The following is an 18,684-nucleotide window of genomic DNA, read 5'->3' as shown; positions in this document are numbered from 1 at the left end:
CCCTAATTGTTCTTGAACTATGGCTTAATGAAAGTGCTTCAGAGAATGGAGGGTTTAGCTAGTTTGGGAAGAATGCCTGTTTTAAAGGTGGTGTTTTTTTAAGATAGTTGTCAAAAATGTGACATTTTTCTGCATATTCTTTCACACAGAATCGGAAGTGTGCCAATGTTAAAATATATCTATTAGTCTCTGTTCAGATATGAAACTATTGCTGTGGGGTAAGTCTAAGCTATTTAACACTGCTTAGACCCAAAATACATGCTTTTGCATTACTCCACCATTTCCTTTGCTGGTTTTGCATTGCCCAGAAATAGTGTTTAAGATAGACTGCTGTTAGACCTGACAGCCTTGGGGGGTGGGTCTCCCCCAAACTGTTTGCCTTCTCCCTTTCATGTTTCTGCTGAACTTCCCTTTTGTTGGCTTTTAGACTCTGTTGACTTTACCACTGCTAAATGGTGCTAAAGTGCTTGTGCTCACTCATTAAAACATGGTACAATTGGCCTACACCTGATTGGCCCATTTAATTTACTTATAAGTCCCTAGTAAAGTGGTACAACATGTACCCAAGGCCTGCTGTAAATTAAATGATACTAGCGTGCCTGTAGCACTTATTGTAGCACCCACTTAAGTAGCCCTTTCAAACACATCTCTGGCCTGCCATTGCAGTCTGTGTGTAGGTTTAATCTGTCCTTTCATCCTGGCCAAGTAACCCTTTACCCCCTTGAGAGAGAGAGACCTATGCTGTTCCTAGCATCATGGTCCGTCTGGTGATATATAATAGGGATGTGCACGAAACATGGGTGCAAACTATTGGGAGTGTGGAAATAAATGCATGGCTTCAATGGTAAATTCTGATTTCCGCCTTGGTATTAGTGGGGATGATTACCAACGTATCCCCTTCCTCCTCCTTTTTCCTTTTTCCTACCCTCCTCCTCTACCTCTAAGCAGTACATGTGCAATATTCTCCATGTTATGGCTGGATGGGAGAGACGTCTATGAAAGGCTTTTTATCCCTGATAAATTATTTGTGGGTGTGAATAGCATGCTAAAACAACGTGTGGCTAACAACGCTGTCAATACCACAACTGTGTTGTAACCACGAGTTCCATTACAATGCAAGTCATTACAATGGCTTGTTTAGGGAAGGCTGGACTTTGGAATAGTTTAAATCACTATTCCAAATCCAGTCGGTGTATCAATAGGGAAGGTGTTGGACTTAAAATCCAACACCAGTCCAACACCGCATCCCCTAAAACAAGTCGTTGTAACGACTTGTGTTGTAATGGAACTCATGGTAACGTTGCAGTCGTAGTACTGGCACTACGTTGTAATGCCTGCATTGTAATAGATATTTCCCAGTCCATGTACAATATTCTCCACATTATGGCTGGAGGGGAGAGGCATCTATGAAAGGCTTTTTATCCCTAAAAAATTATTTGTGGGGGCTCACCCCCCAAAAAATGTGTGTGTGGGGGCACATACTCTGATCAGAATGGCACTGGGCCAGATGTTGGTTTGTAACTGTAGTACGATGCTGGTCCATAACAAAATGGACACAGATCTCAAAGGTGTGAAATATTGACAATATTTGATTTGGCGGCAGTGGTTCCCACATTTTTAAAAAAGATTGCTGGTAGCAAACCAAAATTGACATGTGTAGAACTGCTGTGTTTAACACAGCAGTTGGGTGGTCATGGAGGGCCTCTATTAAATGAGGCGCCCATGTCTCTCGACTGTTTGTAGTCTAACTGGTGGACGCTAATATGGGACATGCCCTTTCAGCTTTAAATACACTTGCGGTGCCTGTGCTGGCACGGTGGTTAAACAGATGGACTGGCGGCACCGGCTGTCAGTGATGAAAAATGACTTTGCTCTGACATGCAGTGCTCCTGAGATCCTGAGATACTGGTATTAAAGTGTTGTGGGCCTGGGTTAAGGGAGTGATGGTGTTCAGATTGATTTGATGGTTTGCTAACTTGGAGCTTCAGTCGGTTAGCCTCACTGCAAATTGTTCACTTGTACACGTTATGTCTTTTTTGATGCTGTGGTATACTTGTTATTCCACATTGGGACGAGTGCAGTGGCGACACCCTTTTATAACCAGGATGTGCTCCCGTTATGTAGTCTATATGTTAACCGGTGGGCGGGGGCAACAATCATTCTGATTGCTATATGGAAGGACCGGTTGGGGCACAACGCTTTAGGTTACTGGGATAATAAGTAAACTGAAGATGGTAAAAATCTGTGTATTGTTGTGGGCAATTACTTACCAGTAAAAATTGGCATAATAATTGAAAAAATAGATTACTTATCCTCTGAAAAGTATATTGCTTATGCTTATCCTTCTTAGGCAACCAAAATTTTGAGTCCAGATCCATTCTTCCCTTGGCCTATTGGTAGGCATTCACCTGGGAGTCATGTGGTAAATATAAAAACTCCGAGATGCAGCTGAAATGATTGGTGTTTGCAGTATTTCTAAACCTTGTGGGGTATGATCTGTACATATTTTATTTCTTACTATCGGTCCACTTCTTCTCTCTTTTTTAATACAGGTCCGGTGCATAATTGGGTGATTGCTGGTCCTCCATCCCTGATGAAGTTGCAAGTAAGACTTTGCGTGGGAATGAATGATGTCGCCCGTTCACACTAAAATGGTCTCAACATGGGACTTTGTTTTAATCATGAGTATGGGTATGGAATAAAGGTATATGCTAGACCACATTCAACTAATTTTAGTTGATTTTTTTCTGAGAAAGATTGTATAGCCATTTCTTTCTTTATGAGGATCAAAGGAAGCTTAGATGTGTATTTGTCTTTAGAGAAGTACACACAAGTAGCACTATTAGATTCAGTCTTGGTGTTGGTTCATCCGGTTTTATAGGAAAGCTGCCAATGATGATAAAGTGAGGAAGTTGGGGGCATATTAACAAGCCAGGCGATAAAATTATCGCCGCTTTAGCGGCAGAAAAATGCCGCTAAAGCGGCGATAATGGGCTTGATAATATGCTCTATGGAATTCCAATTGAAGCCCATGTTAGACGTCCTTCACATTTAACATGGGTTTCATTTGGAATTCCATAGAGCATATTATTAAGCCCATTATCGCCGTTTTAGCGGCAGTTTTCTGCCACTAAAGCGGTGATAATTTTATCGCCTGGCTTGTTAATATGCCCCTTGATGAGTAGCAGCCAACAGACTCGTGGTGACCGCTTACGTGAGGTACTTTCTATAAATATCTATTTTCTTACAACCTTTATGAACTGTATTGTTGTCTATGTCCTCTGTCACTGGGCCTGGTAAACATATCACACACAGGCACAGGGTTAGTCACTGAATGGGTAGTGGAGGACGACCCTCCCCTAACTAAAAACTCAGGCGCCAAGGTTTGCCTTAGGAGATATATATACTTTGTGTGACAAGTATCAAGGGTTGTGCTATTAGTACAATCCTCAGTGGGTCAAATTTGGTACAGTGTCCAGCCTGTGCTCCATTGTGGTAAGTCCGAACTTTTTACTTTGTCACGGTCCTGGGCAACAAGGTACCCTCAGTAGGAGCTTTGCACCTTTTGGCACTACTTTTTTCTAAACCTTTAAAATTCAATATCTCCAGCTCTACAGATCGATTTTTTTTCATTTTATTCTCAGATTATTTACTAGGTTTTTCTTGTGTTGTTTTTTCACTTTATTACTTTTGGTGTGCTACATAAATACTGTACATATTACCTCTAAATTAAGCCTGATTGCTTTTGTGCCACGGTACCAAAGAGTTAAGCACATGTTAATTTAGTGACTTTTGTGGTTCACCCTGACAAGGAGTGTGGTTGTTACTTCAGAAAGGTTTAGCTCCTCTTGACCAATAACCCAATTTCTCACAACTGCATTGGGCATATTTCCTACTAACGTGTCTTTAAGCAGTATATCCATTTAATGTACAGGCAGAGTGTTAGACCTGTCAGCCTTAGGGTGGTCTTCCCCCAAACTATTTGCCTGCTTACCGCCTCTTTTTGCTGATTCTTTTTGTTGGCCTTAGAACTCTGAGCACTTTACCACTGCTAACCAGTGCTAAAGTGCATGTGCTTCCCACCTAAAACATAGTAACAATGGTTTATCTACAATTGGGATATTTAATGTATCTGTAAGTCCCTAGTAGAGTACACTACCTGTGCCCAGGGCCTGTAAATTAAATGCAACTAGTGGGCCTGCAGCACTGATTGTGCCACCCACACAAGTAGCCCTTTAAACATTTCTCATGACTGCCACTGCCTGTATGTGCAGTTTTACTGCCATGTCGACTTGTCATTTAAAACCCTTTGCCAAGCGTTAAAGCGTTAGCATTACACCTAAGGCACGCCTAAGGTCAGCACAATGAAGCTCCTAAGGCAGGGTGCTGTGTAAATAAAAGGAAGGCCATGTACTTTTACGTTTTGCATGTCCTGGTAGTAAAAAACATCAACACTACTGTGAGACCTACTCCTGTATGCTTGTATGTATGAATATGATATTTCTAAAGCACAAACCTAGCCAAAAGGCAGCGGAGTGCTGGACATAGTCAGTCTACATTAATTGAGCTGCACTCGCTCCCAAAAGATACTGGGCCACGTATCAAAAATACATTTTGCATTACTTAAATAGTGAATTTTAGGTAATAGCTATTTAAGGAATGCAAAATGGTATGAAAAAAAATCGCGATTCCCTAATAGCGATTGCTAACGATTCTCAATCGCAATTAGGTAATCGTTATTAGGTAATACTACTCCATTTGTTCCTATGGACCTAAAGTCCCATGGGTGTGAATGGTTTTGCATTACCTAATTTGCGATGACCTTATTGGCAATCGCAAATTAGGTAATGCAATACCAAGGCTGCCTGGGGGCCTAGGCCACCTCCCCAAAGGAATGTGCACATGTAAAGCACACACATCTCCTAGTGGCATGTGTGCACTATATGGCCCTTTGAAAAATGCATTTTTGTGCATTTGTCCTAAATTGCACATGGTTACCAGCGACCTGGAGTTGATGCAATAGCATTTCCTAAATGCACAGTTTGCATTTAGAAAATGTTTCGTACATGTGCTTAGGGAATCACAAATTGTGATTCTCTATTTGTAGCCACAATTTTAGGTAATCGCAATTTTTGTGAGTACCTAAAATTGCGACATCAACATGCTATAATTCTAGGCAATAAAGCTCCATAATTTGGGCCTCGGAAAATATCGAAGTCTTATTCAGCAACTCAAGGGTTGATGCATACTGGTGACAAGACATACTTTGCCAGAGGAGATAGCCAGCAGGTTTGCATTGTCTATTTGAAACAAGCACATACTGAAGATACCTAGAAGTGGATGAGAGTATGGCAATGTCATGCAAGCACTGCTTTCTCTTTGCAAGCTCTTTTTCAAATTATTAGGAGTAGCAGAAGATATATATCTCCAGTAGGAACAGCTTCAACTGGGAGCTTTAGTTAGGGCTTCTGCTCTGTCAGCACCACATCTCATTACTGTTTTTCTGTTGATTGCGGGCAAATAGGCAATCCAAGGCAGGTGTTCTTTGGACTTCTCCGCCTCCTCGAATCCTTCACAGGTACATAAGGAGCTCAGCCTCATCCCCAGACCCTTGGGTACTGCATCAGTCTGGGAAAAGCCTCTCATATATGGTTCACAAGTTATTATTTATGAACCATTGCTAGACACATTCTTTAGTTCATCCTAACAAGGAACGATTCCAGGGAGGGTGATCGTGGTTTTCTAATATCTACATGAATACCTTCCGCTGACAGCGGGAGGGCCGCAGTGCATCACATCGAAAAGTCCTTTAATAGAAAGCTAAGGAGTTACATTATGTTTGTTAACTACAGTTAATTATGAGCTTTTGGGATACTAGAAAGCTGTCCCCTACCTTTAGGGGATAACTTTATATGCTCTGACAAAATGGTCATAAAAACCACAACTGATTTTTCCAGAACAGTTCAATGATATGGAGTGAGCGTTTCAGGAATCATAAAAAAAGAGGATCTGGCTCCATATATGCATTTATATTTCACACTAGGTTGGATTGTGCATATATACTAAATCACAAATAAATGTATGCAGAAACCATATGTAGAAATGACAGCATGGCATTGGACCATAATAACATGGTGTTCAACTTCTCTCGAATACACCACTGTCAGCTTCGACATGAATATATAAGTGCTGGTTGTTAAGTCCATGCAGATAGAGCCTCTGAAACTTTAGCTGCCAAGTTAAGAGCAGCAAGTTCACTGAATCTAATCTTCAAAGGTCATATAGTAGGTAGGACTCCACAAGTCTGTTTTTGGTGCATAGTTAATAAATTACACGGATTGTTACACAATGTATGATGTTTTATGATTGTATTGGTGCCTTTCACACAAAAAACAATAGACACTGGCTGCAGTATGTCCAGCAGTATATTTTAGGCATATTTCATGTTGCCCAAATTCTCCGAGAACATATACATGCACAAGGCTGAGAGCCTTAATAAGGGTGCAACGTGACTTGCAATATATTTGATGGGTTCAACAAGGGCTTCTTTGCTTCCTATAATGTGTGGATATAGACGGGTACGGTGGATGTAGGCAGAAGTGAACAGAAGTCAGGTGCTAGTAAGGGTGTTTAGTACCATATAAATGGCCATGCTACACAACTCTTTAGGTACACATGTCCATGTCTGACCACCTGCCCGACTCCAGGACTTTCCTTTGCATTCTGGTTCTTGTAGTTGCTATTTCATAGTGGGCTAAACAGAACTACAAGTTCCATTATGCAAACGCCTAGACTGGGGGCACTACTGGCGCAGGGGTGGGCAACTTGAGAGGGTTGATGGTGCTGGCAGTCTCTTCTCCACCACTGTCTGTCTCCAGGCACTGCTGAGATTGTTACTGAACCATGACCATCACAGCCTGCTGCCTGTCACCTGGCTGTGCCTCAAGGTGAGAAAGGTGACAGACCTACATGTTTGTTTTTGGAAAATAAGTATTCTAATTTTAATAAACTCTTTGATTCAAAGAATAGAAACATATTACCTCTTTTTCTCCCTTCCTTTAGAAGATGGTTGTCAGTCAAACAAATTTGAACACTTTTAGTTGAGAAAACAATTACAAATATTTAAAAGACTTCAAAAAACAAATGGCATCATTTTTAGTTGAGTATTTGTCATGGATAATACCCAGACGTCGAGTCTTCAACATCATAAGATTCAATCTATGGTTTAAGTATAATATCAGATAAGCTGTCTTGTTACCTTTTCATCAGGTGTCACCTCTCCGGATTTTCCAGTTAAGGTGTAAATTACGGATGTATTAGTGAGAAAACCCGTGTCCAGCTGGCCAGCAATAATATGGAGTTTCGCCGTGTATTTTGCTTTTTCTTTGTCTGTCAGAAGCGTTTTCACCTAAAATGAGCAGAAAGTCATTATTTTTCTAAGGTGCTAAAGACAAATATTGACATATACACAAATGGGTACAGCCCAGCCAAGATGGTGAAAAGACCTCCATATATCACAGTTGATTTTCTCTGCTTGTCCCTACATGATGCCCCCCGAGGATTCTGCAAAAAGTGATACATGTAAGGTAGTTGTGGAAACTCCTTGCACAGTTAAGCTGGGTGGGATTGATCTGCCCCTTTTGCTGGATTTTATAATATAGTTTGGGGAATTTTTGCCTCCTGCAGTTAAAATTCTGTGCAGAGGAAAAGGAAACAGCCAAATTAGGAGATCTAGCAGCTCTTAGCTAACACTTCCAATTTCCTACTTCAGGGTTCTCCAAAGTCGGTCCTGGAGGGTTGGATCCATGCCAGATGTTTAAGATATCTACATTTATCTAAAAGGGGATATGCTAAAGATCTTGCATTGATCTGGGGCTTATATAATTAATAATTGGGAGGAGGTTCCATGCCGACCCCCATCCCTGGGCCATTTTCGGCCCCGTGAAGCCCATCCTTGAGGCCTGGCTAATTTTTAAATGGGGAGGGGGGCACCCAGCCTCCTTTCTTGGTAAATATTGTCCCTTGGGACCACATTCCCCTTGGCCTATTTAATTATTAATTGAAGAGGAGGGCTGTGTGACGCCCCCTCCCTTTGCTGATTTTGGCCCCAGGGAACCTATCTCCTGGGGCCCGGCCTTATTTTGAAGGGGGAAGGGGGCAAGCAACCCCCCTCCCCGGGGCAATATTGGCTCCAGTGACTCCATCCCCAAGGGCCCGGCCAGTAAATGGTGGATGCCCTGGAGCCCACCCAGGGCACCCACTGCATGCATGTTGAGGGCTGCGGGGGGAGCCTCAGTGCTCCTGTGGCCCCAGCTGGCTTGTCGCCTCCAGCGGAAGCCAGCATTGCTTCCACCCACAGGGAGCAGCTAAAAATGCTGCTCCCTGCGCGCAGGAGCAATGTTTTCAGCGTGTTTTCCTGCCTGCTTCACAGTGGGCAGGAAAACAAATGAAAAGTCCGCTCCTGCCCGCTGGGAGCATCTTACATACTCCCGCCCGCTGGGAGCAGACTTAGTGCTTGCACTCGCTTGGCGGGAACTTTCAAATTGCTCCCGCCAAGCAAGAGAAAACACAGGTTTCCCTGCCCTCATCAGTGCAGGCAGGGAAACCTCTATGTCCTGGGGTTGGGCACCCAGGGACATAGCTGGAGATGGCACTGTGGGATGGGCCCTGGAGGGCCATTATTGGTTCTGGGGGCGGGGCATGCGCACCCCTACCTTTTCTGTACATAGTCTGACCCTGGGGGTTGAGGTCCCCGGGGCCGAAAACATATATGTGGAGGATTTGCATACCTAGAGATATATCATTCCTTTTTTTTGTACTATCTATCTCCCAAACTACTGAACAGAGTTACACCAAATTACAAAAAGGGCTTTTTTTGGATCAAGAGCTAGCTTTCTGCCATATTGGGAGTAATTCTGTTCAGTGGTTTGAGCTGTAGTCATGTACAAAATCCATATTGGAAATTGCATGTGGAAAACGTGTTTTGGGATCCTCCTTTTTTCTTGGCCCCTGCTTGAGTGATATTTTCCAGACAGCAGCTGAACTGAGTAGCATACTAAAAACTGAATACTAAATACTGAAAAAAATCATAGGTTTCAGGGACGTTATAGTTAAAAATTAGTTTTTTAAAAACCGCAGAAATTCAGTGAAAAAACCACAGGTTTCAGGGACGTTATAGTTAGTTGGACATTCCACTTGTACATAAATAGAGAAATTCGGCTGTTATAGTTAGTTGAGGTAACTATAACTCCCACCCCCACAATGCACTGCTGATGACGTCACATATTACATCACTCATGACATGGTCAGTGACATCACTCATGACATCACTGATGACATCTCAAATGACATCTCTGATGACATCACTGATGACATCATCCACGTGATAATCTGATGCACCTACTCACACCCTAATATAACGTTTGATACACCCACTTTAAAATACAGACTACAATTTTCGAAACCAAAGACACACCAATATCAGTTACTACATACCCACTCACTGATTCCTAGGTCTATACACACATCTACTCATTCACCCATTCAGTCACATCATCAATACCGCACTATCATATACATTTATACACCTATACAGACACTCATACAACACCACTCACCCATAGAGTTACTCACACACATAGTCAGTCATGCAAAGAATCATTTACTAACATACACAACTATGCACCACCTCACTTATTCATACAGATACTAACACATATTTACTCTCTTATACAATCACTGACACAAGCACACACTCATCAATATAGGCACTCTCGAAATCACTCACTCTCACATATAGTCATTTATATAGTCCAACACTCACATATACTGCATTTCACATATGTAGTTACACACACATGTACCACTGAGACATCTAAGCACTCACCAAAATAACCATACACACACTCACCCACCCATACAGCTCTTCACAGACACACTCTTGAACCCATACACCCAGTGAATCACCCACTCACACATCTATGCACAAAGTCACCCATCCCCCACCCACACAGACACTCAGGCACCCATACAGATACTCAGACAACCAATCAATAACCCATATAGACACTCATGTAGCTACTCACCAACCCCTGCAGCTGCTTACACACCAACTGACAGACTGATACAGACATTCACACAGTTTAGTCACTAACTCATACATTCAGTAAGACACGTTTAATCACTCACTTATACAGTTAGTCACCCACCTACTAAATCATCCATACAAACACAGTTACAACCACTCATTCTTTAATACACCTTGTCATATATATATATATTTTAAACTTCACAGGAACATCTGTGATGTCATCAGTGATGTCATCAGTGATGTCACTGACCATGTCATGAGTGATGTAATATGTGATGTCATCAGCAGTGCATTGCGGGTCCCGAGTTATAGTTACCTCAACTAACTATAACTGCCGAATTTCTCTGGGTTTGTATGAGTGAAATGTCCAACTAATTATAACATCCCTGAAACCTGTGGTTTTTTCACTGAATTTCTAAGGTTTTTTAAATACTAATTTCTAACTATAATGTCTCTGAAACCTATGTTTTTTTCCAGTGAATTTCTAAGGTTTTTTAAATGCTAATTTCTAACTATGCCTACAGAGGTAGGACATGTGCAGAAAGTGGAAGTGGAAGAAAGGCACAGAAATAAGCAAAAGAAATGTAGAAAGAGGCAACAGAAGCCCAGAAAGATGAAGAAAGACGCAGAAAGAAGCAAGAACGATGCAGAAAGATCCAGCAGAGGTTATAACTAACTCTGACTAACCAGGACCGGAGCCAGTGCTATGCTAAAAGACACTTATAATACAGTGAAAAGACCTACATACACTAGGGTACACTAAGGGTTGGGGTATCCCAGTGATTGGCTTGACCTCCCCGTAAGGCCCTAGTACATAATAGGGCAGGGAGATTAAAACTACCTCTAAGTCAGAGGTGCAGAAAGAAGCAAGAAAAATGCAGAAAGAAGCAACAGAGGTACAGAAAGAGGCAAGAGGGGTACGGAAACAGGCAGGAAGGGTACAGAAAGAGGGAACAAGTGTGCAAAAAGATACAAGAGGTGCAGAAAGAAGGAAGAGGGGTGCAGAAAGAAGCAAGTGAGGTACAGAAAGAGACAACAGAGGTGGAGAAAGACGCAAGAGAAGTGCAGAAACAAGCAAGAGCAGTGCAGAAAGAGACAAGAGAATTGTTGAAAGAAGCAACAGAGGTGTAGAAAGAAGCAAGAGAGGTGCAGAAAGAAGCAAGAGATGTGCAGAAAGAAGCAAGAGAGGTGCAGAAAGAGGGAAGACGAGTGCAGAAAGAAACAGGGGTGCAAAAGGAGGCAAGAGAACTGTAGAAAGAGGCAAGAAAGCAGCAGAACCAGGCAAAAGGGGTGCAGAAAGAGGGAACAGGTGTGCAGACAGAGGCAAGAGAGGTACAGAAAGAGGGAAGAGGGGTACAGAAAGAAGAGAATGAGTTTCAAGAAAGGTGCAGAAAGAGGTAATAGAAGTGCAGAAAGAGGCAAGTGAAGTGCATAAGGAGGCAAGAGAACTGCAGAAAGAGGCAAGAGAGTTTCAGAAACAGGCAAAAGGGGTGCAGAAACAACCAACAGAGGTGCAAAAAGAGGCAAGAGGGATGCAGAAAGAGGTAGGAGAGATGCACAAATTGGCAAGAGAGGTACAGAAAGAGGCAGGAGTGGTGCAGAAAGAAGGAGAGAAGTGCAGAAAGAAGCAACTGATGTGCTGAAAGAGGCATGAAGGGTGAAGAAAGAGGCAAGAGAAGTGCAGAAAGAAGCAACAGAGGTACAGAAAGAAGCAAGATAGATTCAGAAACAGGCAGGAAAGGTGCAGAAAGAGAGAACAAGGGTGCAAAAGGAGGCAAGAGAGGTACAGAAAGTGGAAAGAGGGGTGCAGAAAGAAGCAAGTGAGGTGCAGAAAGAGGCAATTGAGGTGCAGAAGGACGCAAGAGAAGTGCAGAAACAATTTAGAGAGGTGCAGAAAGAGGCAAGAGAATTCATGAAAGAAGAAACAGAAGTGTAGAAAGAAGCAAGAGAAGTGCAGAAAGAGGCAAGGGAGGTGCAGAAAGAAGCAAGAGCAGTGCAGAAAGAACCAACAGAGGTGCAAAAAGAGGCAAGAGGGGTGCAGAAAGAGGTAGAAGATGTGCACAAAGAGTTAAGAAAGGTAGGGAATGAGGCTGGAGGGGTACAGAATAAAGGATGAGGAGTGGAGAAAGAGGCAAGAAAATTGCTGAAAGAAGCAACAGAGGTATCGAAAAAAGCAAGAGAACTGCAGAAAGAGGCAAGAGAGTTGCAGAAACAGGCAAAAGGGGTACAGAAAGAGGGAACAGGTGTGTAGACAGAGGCAATAAAGCTGCAGAAAGAGGGGTACATAAAGAAAATAGTGAGGTTCAGAAAGAGGCAAGAGAGGTGCAGAAAGAGGCAATAGAAGTGCAGAAAGAGACAAGTGAGGTGCAGAAGGAGGCAAGAGAACTGCAGAAAGAGGCAAGAGAGTTTCAGAAACAGGGAAAAGGAGTGCAGAAACAACCAACAGAGGTGCAAAAAGAGGAAAGAGGGGTGCAGAAAGAGGTAGGAGAGATGCACAAATTGGCAAGAGGAGTACAGGAAGAGGCAGGAGTAGTGCAGAAAGAAGGAAGAGAAGTGCAGAAAGAAGCAACTGATGTGCTGAAAGAGGCGTGAAGGGTGAAGAAAGAGGCAAGAGAAGGGCAGAAAAAAGCAACAGAGGTACAGAAAGAAGCAACAGAGGTTTAGAAAGAGGCAGGAAAGGTGCAGAAAGAAGCAACAAGGGTGCAAAAAGAGGCAAGAGAGGTGCAGAAAGAGGCAAGAGGGATGCAAAAAGCGGCAAGAGGGGTGCAGAAAGAAGCAAATGAGGTTCAGAAAGAGGCAACAGAGGTGCAGAAAGACACACGAGAAGTGCAGAAACAATCAAGAGAAGTGCAGAAAGAGGCAGGAGAATTGCTGAAAGAAGCAACAGAGGTGTAGAAAGAATTAAGAGAAGTACAGAAAGAGGCAAGTGAGGTGCAGAAAGAAGTAAACGCAGTGCAGAAAGAACCAACAGAGGTGCTAAAAGAGGCAAGAGGGGTGCAGAAAGAGGTAGGAGAGGTGCACAAAGAGGCAAGAAAGGTAGAGAAAGAGGCAGGAGGGGTACAGAAAGAAGGAAGAGGAGTGGAGAAAGAGGTAAGAGAATTGCTGAAAGAAGCAACATAGGTATAGAAAGAAGCAAGGGAAGTGGAGAAAGAGGCAAGAGAGTTGCATAAACAGGCAAAAGGGGTGCAGAAAGAGAGAACAGGTGTGCAGACAGAGGCAAGAAAGGTGCACAAAGAGGGAAAAGGGGTATATAAAGAAGGGAGTGAGGTTCAGAAAGAGGCTAGAGAGGTGCAGAGAGAGGTAATAGAAGTGCAGAAAGAGGCAAGTGAGGTGCAGAAGGAGGCAAGAGAACTGCAGAAAGAGGCAAGAAAGTTACAGAAACAGGGAAATGGGTGCAGAAACAACCAACAGAGGTGCAAAAAGAGGCATGAGGGGTGCAGAAAGAGGTAGGAGAGATGCACACATTGGCAAGCGAGGTGCAGAAAGAGGCAGGAGTGGTGCAGAAAGAAGGAAGAACAGTGAAAAAAGAACAAACAGAGGTGCAAAACGAGGCAAGAGGGGTGCAGAAAGAGGCAGGAGAGGTGCACAAAGAGGCAAGAAAGGTAGAGTAAGAGGCAGGAGGGGTGGGTACAGAAAGAAGGAAGAGAAGTGGAGAAAGAGGCAAGAGAATTGATGAAAGAAGCAACAGAGGTATAGAAAAAAGCAAGAGAACTGCAGAAAGAGGCAAGTAGGTGCAGAAAGAAGCAAGAGCAGTGAAGATAAAGGTAGGAGAGGTGCACAAAAAGGCAAGACAAATACAGAAAGACGCAAGAGAGATGCAGAAACAAGCAAGAGAAGTGCAGAAGGAGGCACGAGAATTGCTCAAACAAGCAACAGAGGTGTAGAAAGAAGCAAGAGATTTGCAGAAAGAGGCAGTGAGGTGCAGAAAGAGGCACGAGAGGTACAGAAAATGACATGAGAACAGCAGACAGAGGCAAGAGGGATGCAAAAAAGGAAAGAAGGGTGCAGAAAGAAGTGAGAGGTGCAGAAAGAAGCAAGAGAAGTGCAGAAAGAAACAAGAAAGGTGCAAAGAGAGGGAAGACGAGTGCAGAAAGAGACAACAGGGGTGCAGAAAGAGACAACAGGGGTGCAGAAAGAAGCAAGAGAGGTGCAGAAGGAGGCAATGGAGATATAGAAAGAGGCAAGTGAGGTGCAGAAACAGGCAAAAGGGGTGCAGAAAGACGGAACAGGTGTGCAGAGAGAGACAAGAGAGGTACAGAAAGAGGGAAGACAGGTACAAAAAGAAGAGAGTGAGGTTCAGAAAGCAGTAAAAGAGGTGCAGAAAGATGCAAGAGAACTACAGAAAGAGGCAAGAGAGTGCACTATTAGTACCAATTTAACACCCACATTTAGCAATAAGTAACAGGTGACCATTCCAGCTTTGCAAAGGGCCTTCCACCATGCTGTAACACATGAAGCTGCATTTTTGGGAAGATTTGAGCCATTTGAGCTAGAAGCAAGGCTTTTTTGTTGAAATCTGCTGATTACACAGCAGATGATGGAATATTGGCAAATGCGGAAAATGTTTCATTGTGTGACAATAGGTGCAGCCAAACAGTCACATAATTCCAGTGCCCTGCTCATACCTCCGACTAGTTATAGAAGTGAACCTCAGTGGTTCCTTCTTTAGGTCTCGCCTGAGCCAGCGCATGCGCTGCTCTGGCGAGACTTTTAGTAAGGGCTTCAGAAAATGTTGCCACTGTTGCCTAGAGCTTGCGTGCACGTGCATGTGCACATGCGCAGCCGCCAGCTTTTAGCACCCGAGGTGCTATCACTTTCAGTTTTGGTGCTGCCACGCGCACCATTGGCGTGTTTTTTTAAAATTTCCTTTTTGCGCGCGCGCGCACACAACTTGCTCACCACTCGCGTGTTTTAAAAAAAAAATATTAATTTACAACTCCTGGGCTTGCGGTATCGGCATAAAGCATGCGGCGCCTTTCTTTTCTTATGCACGCCGTGGCGTGCTCCATCCTGCTTGTTTTTAAAGGGCTCCATCCTGTTTGTTTTTAAAGGCGTGCCCTCTATGAGAGCTTCACTTGGCAGCTGTGCGGTCACTAGGTTTGTTTCCTTTAATAGGTGAATGGGGAGTGAATAATATGCTATATAACGTTTAACTGTTACCCAATTGCATCTCAATGTTTTGTTTATCTGACTCATTTTATACTTCAGCAGCAGTTTAGTTTTAAACTGATCAACCTGATTATTTGTATGGCATATGGATGATATTTCTAATGCTTTACAGTGAACTTGGGGTCACTATCGGAGCCATGATCCTAGAAAATATTGTGAAGTGCTTTTAGAGATGCCACACAAAATACGCACGATGTAGATTTAGAGCCATAAACTCGTAATGTGCGTAGCCTAGGGTTTGGTTGTGCACGAGTTATATTTACACTTGACTGGTGGATACTAATGAGGGCTTGCTTTGTGGAAGAATTGGTGTTATAGGATAAAGAAGAATAGTAAGTCATTCCTTATGGGAGGCCGCACATCATGAGTTTGACACAAACTTTTATGTACCCCTGAATGGTGTTTGTATTCTCGACACAGTAAACGGGCACAATGAGTTTTTTCCTGCACAATTTTTCAGGTAAAACCTGGCACAAATCACGGAGGTATAAAGCACCCATCGCGATTAGCTTTCCTCTCAGTGGGGAATAATATATGTTAGCAAGTTATCCGCTGGTCCAAGGAGCTTAAATCAAAATGGAGTACAACTTGCACAGCCAGTAAATACTGAAGTCTTCTCAGCTGGTTCTTACTGGATACATTATTTGTGGACCGGACGGCAAGCAATCTGCAGCTGTCTAGGGATTAGTGTATAAAGTATTGCAGTGGGATTATGGATCATGAATAATAATAAAATAACCAGTTTTTTATATAGTGCTTCATACCGCACTTCTGCAATTTTAAGTTCTGTAAGTGACAGTATTTATTTGAACGTTTCCTTGTACTTACCTAATAATCATCAAAGCTCCCTACAAAGAATTTGCTTGATAAATCCAGAAATAAAACTGTGCTCAGGGCATAGTTTTAGTACTTAACTGTCTAATTTGTTGTGGCATTAATATCCGCCTGCCTAAAAATTAGATTCAGCATTATGGTGGGCACGTATATGGGTAGAGATCCCCAGTTTGCAAGTGGCCTTTAACAGGTTTTCTAGCATGTTGATTATTTAAGTATTTTCATTTGTGAAAAACTTTGTAATTTAGAGTGAATGCTTTTTGTATGTAATATATTCGCTGCGCCCTGCGCCAAAAGGACTTCATGGACCTGCACACAAATTGGTCTCTTTTATATTGTCTTTCAGCGATTCTATCACAGGCATCTGCTGAAGCAATATCTGCAGCTGTATGTTTGCCTTGGCACATGGCCATCCACATGATCACCCATGTGTACTCTTAGTGTTTTGTATTTTTTTACTCCAGGATTTCTAGTGTCAGTTCTGATTACTCCAGTAATGCTAAGTTTGTCTTCCAACTAGGAGGTCAGACCAAGGTGTAGAGATGTGTAGGTGGTGCATAGCATCTTCTGCAATCTAAGAAGTGCCACTGGATTTCTTTATATTAGGGTGCTATGTTCTGAACACTTGGTGTCTTTGACAAAGTGTACATCCTCATGTAGAATGGCTCTGAGGGTGTCTACTGCTGTTTTGGGAAGACTTTCAAGTATAGCATTACCACCATCGAGGTGTGAGAGGACTAGGTTCTGAAAAGTGATCCTGAAACCTACGGGTGAGATTGAGTTTAATTTATGTTCTTTGGGATCAATAGCAGTGAACGAAGCAGTGCTATAATAAAGGCTTCCTTCCCATCCAATCTTCATTTCACATAGAAACAAAGGCAGCTCAGTAATGAAGGCTCCCTTGCTAATTGACCTTCATTGAGTTTAGTTACAAATGCAGGAACACAATGAAGGGTCCATGCTATCTGCCCTTATTGCTCATAATCTGATAGCAGTGGAGAATCCATGACAGTTCTGCTTCTGTTTTTGTATCAATTGAAGATCTAGTGAGGCCTGCCATCTTTAGGACTGCAGGCTTGCTAAGTCTTGGCTGAAGCCATATTCTCCGGAGCGCATATTAATAACTCACAAATAATATGCTGGATAACAATAGTCTATTCACTTCCTGCCTCTTCCCACAAGTAGCATACCAAAAATGGGGCAATGACAAAGCCCTGCAGAGCCATTGCTTTGTTCGTGTTGTTGGACACATTTTGGGTCAACCCACAGGATATTTATTGCTGCTAGTGGTGTGTGGCATTGTGAGCGCTGGGGTAAGGAAAAGGACCAAACACAATTGCACTGTAATTAAATATATAGCGCTTTATATTCCTGAAGAGGTATTAATGTGCATTTGAATGGGTAGCACACTATAATGCGGGGAAGTGCTTCTTTGGAAAGGCTTTAAATTGCAGTGTGGCAAATGTCCAAACGACTTTGGTGTAATGCAAGACTGCTGACGTGATTGGTGCTTTTATCTTGAGTCAGGTCTTCTAGGCTGAGAGAAAAGTGAGAGAAAGAACACAGTCAGATTATATGGCTTATTTGTTGTGCCTCTTTGACCGGTTCCTGTGGAATCCACCCACATGCGACCGAGGAGTCTGTCACCGCATTCACCGCATACACACAGCAACAGTGGAAGCTCTGCATATTCCACTTGGAGCGGCAGGTGAGCGAACCCCAGGCAGGGCACGAGTCCTAAACAAGTATTGGCATAGCCAATATGTCTCGCCTTTCGGATCTTATTAGTGTTTAGCCATGCAACGATTGATATTGTTGCACCAAGGATATTGTGCTGCATAACTAAATACTTATAAGGTCCCAAAAGCGAGACCTATTGGCTATGCCAATGTTTGTTTTTTGGGTCTCATTGAGTTGATAGTTTAGCTTCTATGGAAACGAGGACGACTAAACCTGAGGTTACCAGTCCACAACACAGACTACAATACCACATAATAACTCTCCAAAACACATAATCCCACTTCACATAATTCCTATACACTAAATACCACATACTTTCTAGTAACATAATTTCCATGCACAACATACCACTTACACTACACACAACGTACATCCACTCTACACCCAAAAACGTTTACATTTACAATGCCAATAGCTCTAACTCTCGCAAATGCGAAACCTATTACATTGCAAATGCTTCTTTAACAAGTAGTTGTGTTAGCAGAGTGGTAGAGAAAGGGTGCTGGGCCTCCGATCAGCGCTCAGGAATTCCACTGCGTAGAACTTACAGGAGGTACCAGGAAGGCTTCTTGGCACCAAAGTCCCTCAGGAGTAAAGTGGACTTCATCCCCATCCTGTAGTCTGCCAGGAGGCGCTTTTGCAGAGTGGTGGAGAAAGGGGGCGTGGTCTCTGAAGAGGTCTTAGCAATCCTACTGTGTGGGACTTACTGGAGGTAACAAGCGGGTAGTTGGCCCCAAGGACATCCTAGGGAGCCACCTAACCCTCCTATTACCTCCAGTAAGTAACACACAGCAGTATTGCTAAATTCTCTTAACAGGCCATGCCCCCTTTGCCCATCACTCTGCAAACGT

General features: G+C 43.0%; 1 protein-coding gene across 1 annotated transcript in view; it reads right to left on the bottom strand.

Annotated features, from left to right (window-relative positions):
• Window positions 1-18,684, bottom strand: part of LOC146855445 (stabilin-2-like) — a 1,201,024-nt gene that overhangs the window by 952,440 nt on the left and 229,900 nt on the right. The window contains 1 exon segment of the mRNA XM_085653243.1: window positions 7,259-7,408. Within this exon segment, the coding sequence (XP_085509369.1) occupies window positions 7,259-7,408 (150 nt within the window).

This window comes from Triturus cristatus, chromosome 4_1 (assembly GCF_964204655.1).
Source record: "Triturus cristatus chromosome 4_1, aTriCri1.1, whole genome shotgun sequence".
In the NCBI taxonomy this organism is placed as follows: Eukaryota; Metazoa; Chordata; class Amphibia; order Caudata; family Salamandridae; genus Triturus; species Triturus cristatus.
The sequence above is the reverse complement of the archived record's forward strand: the minus strand, read 5'-3'. Positions and strand labels throughout refer to the sequence as shown.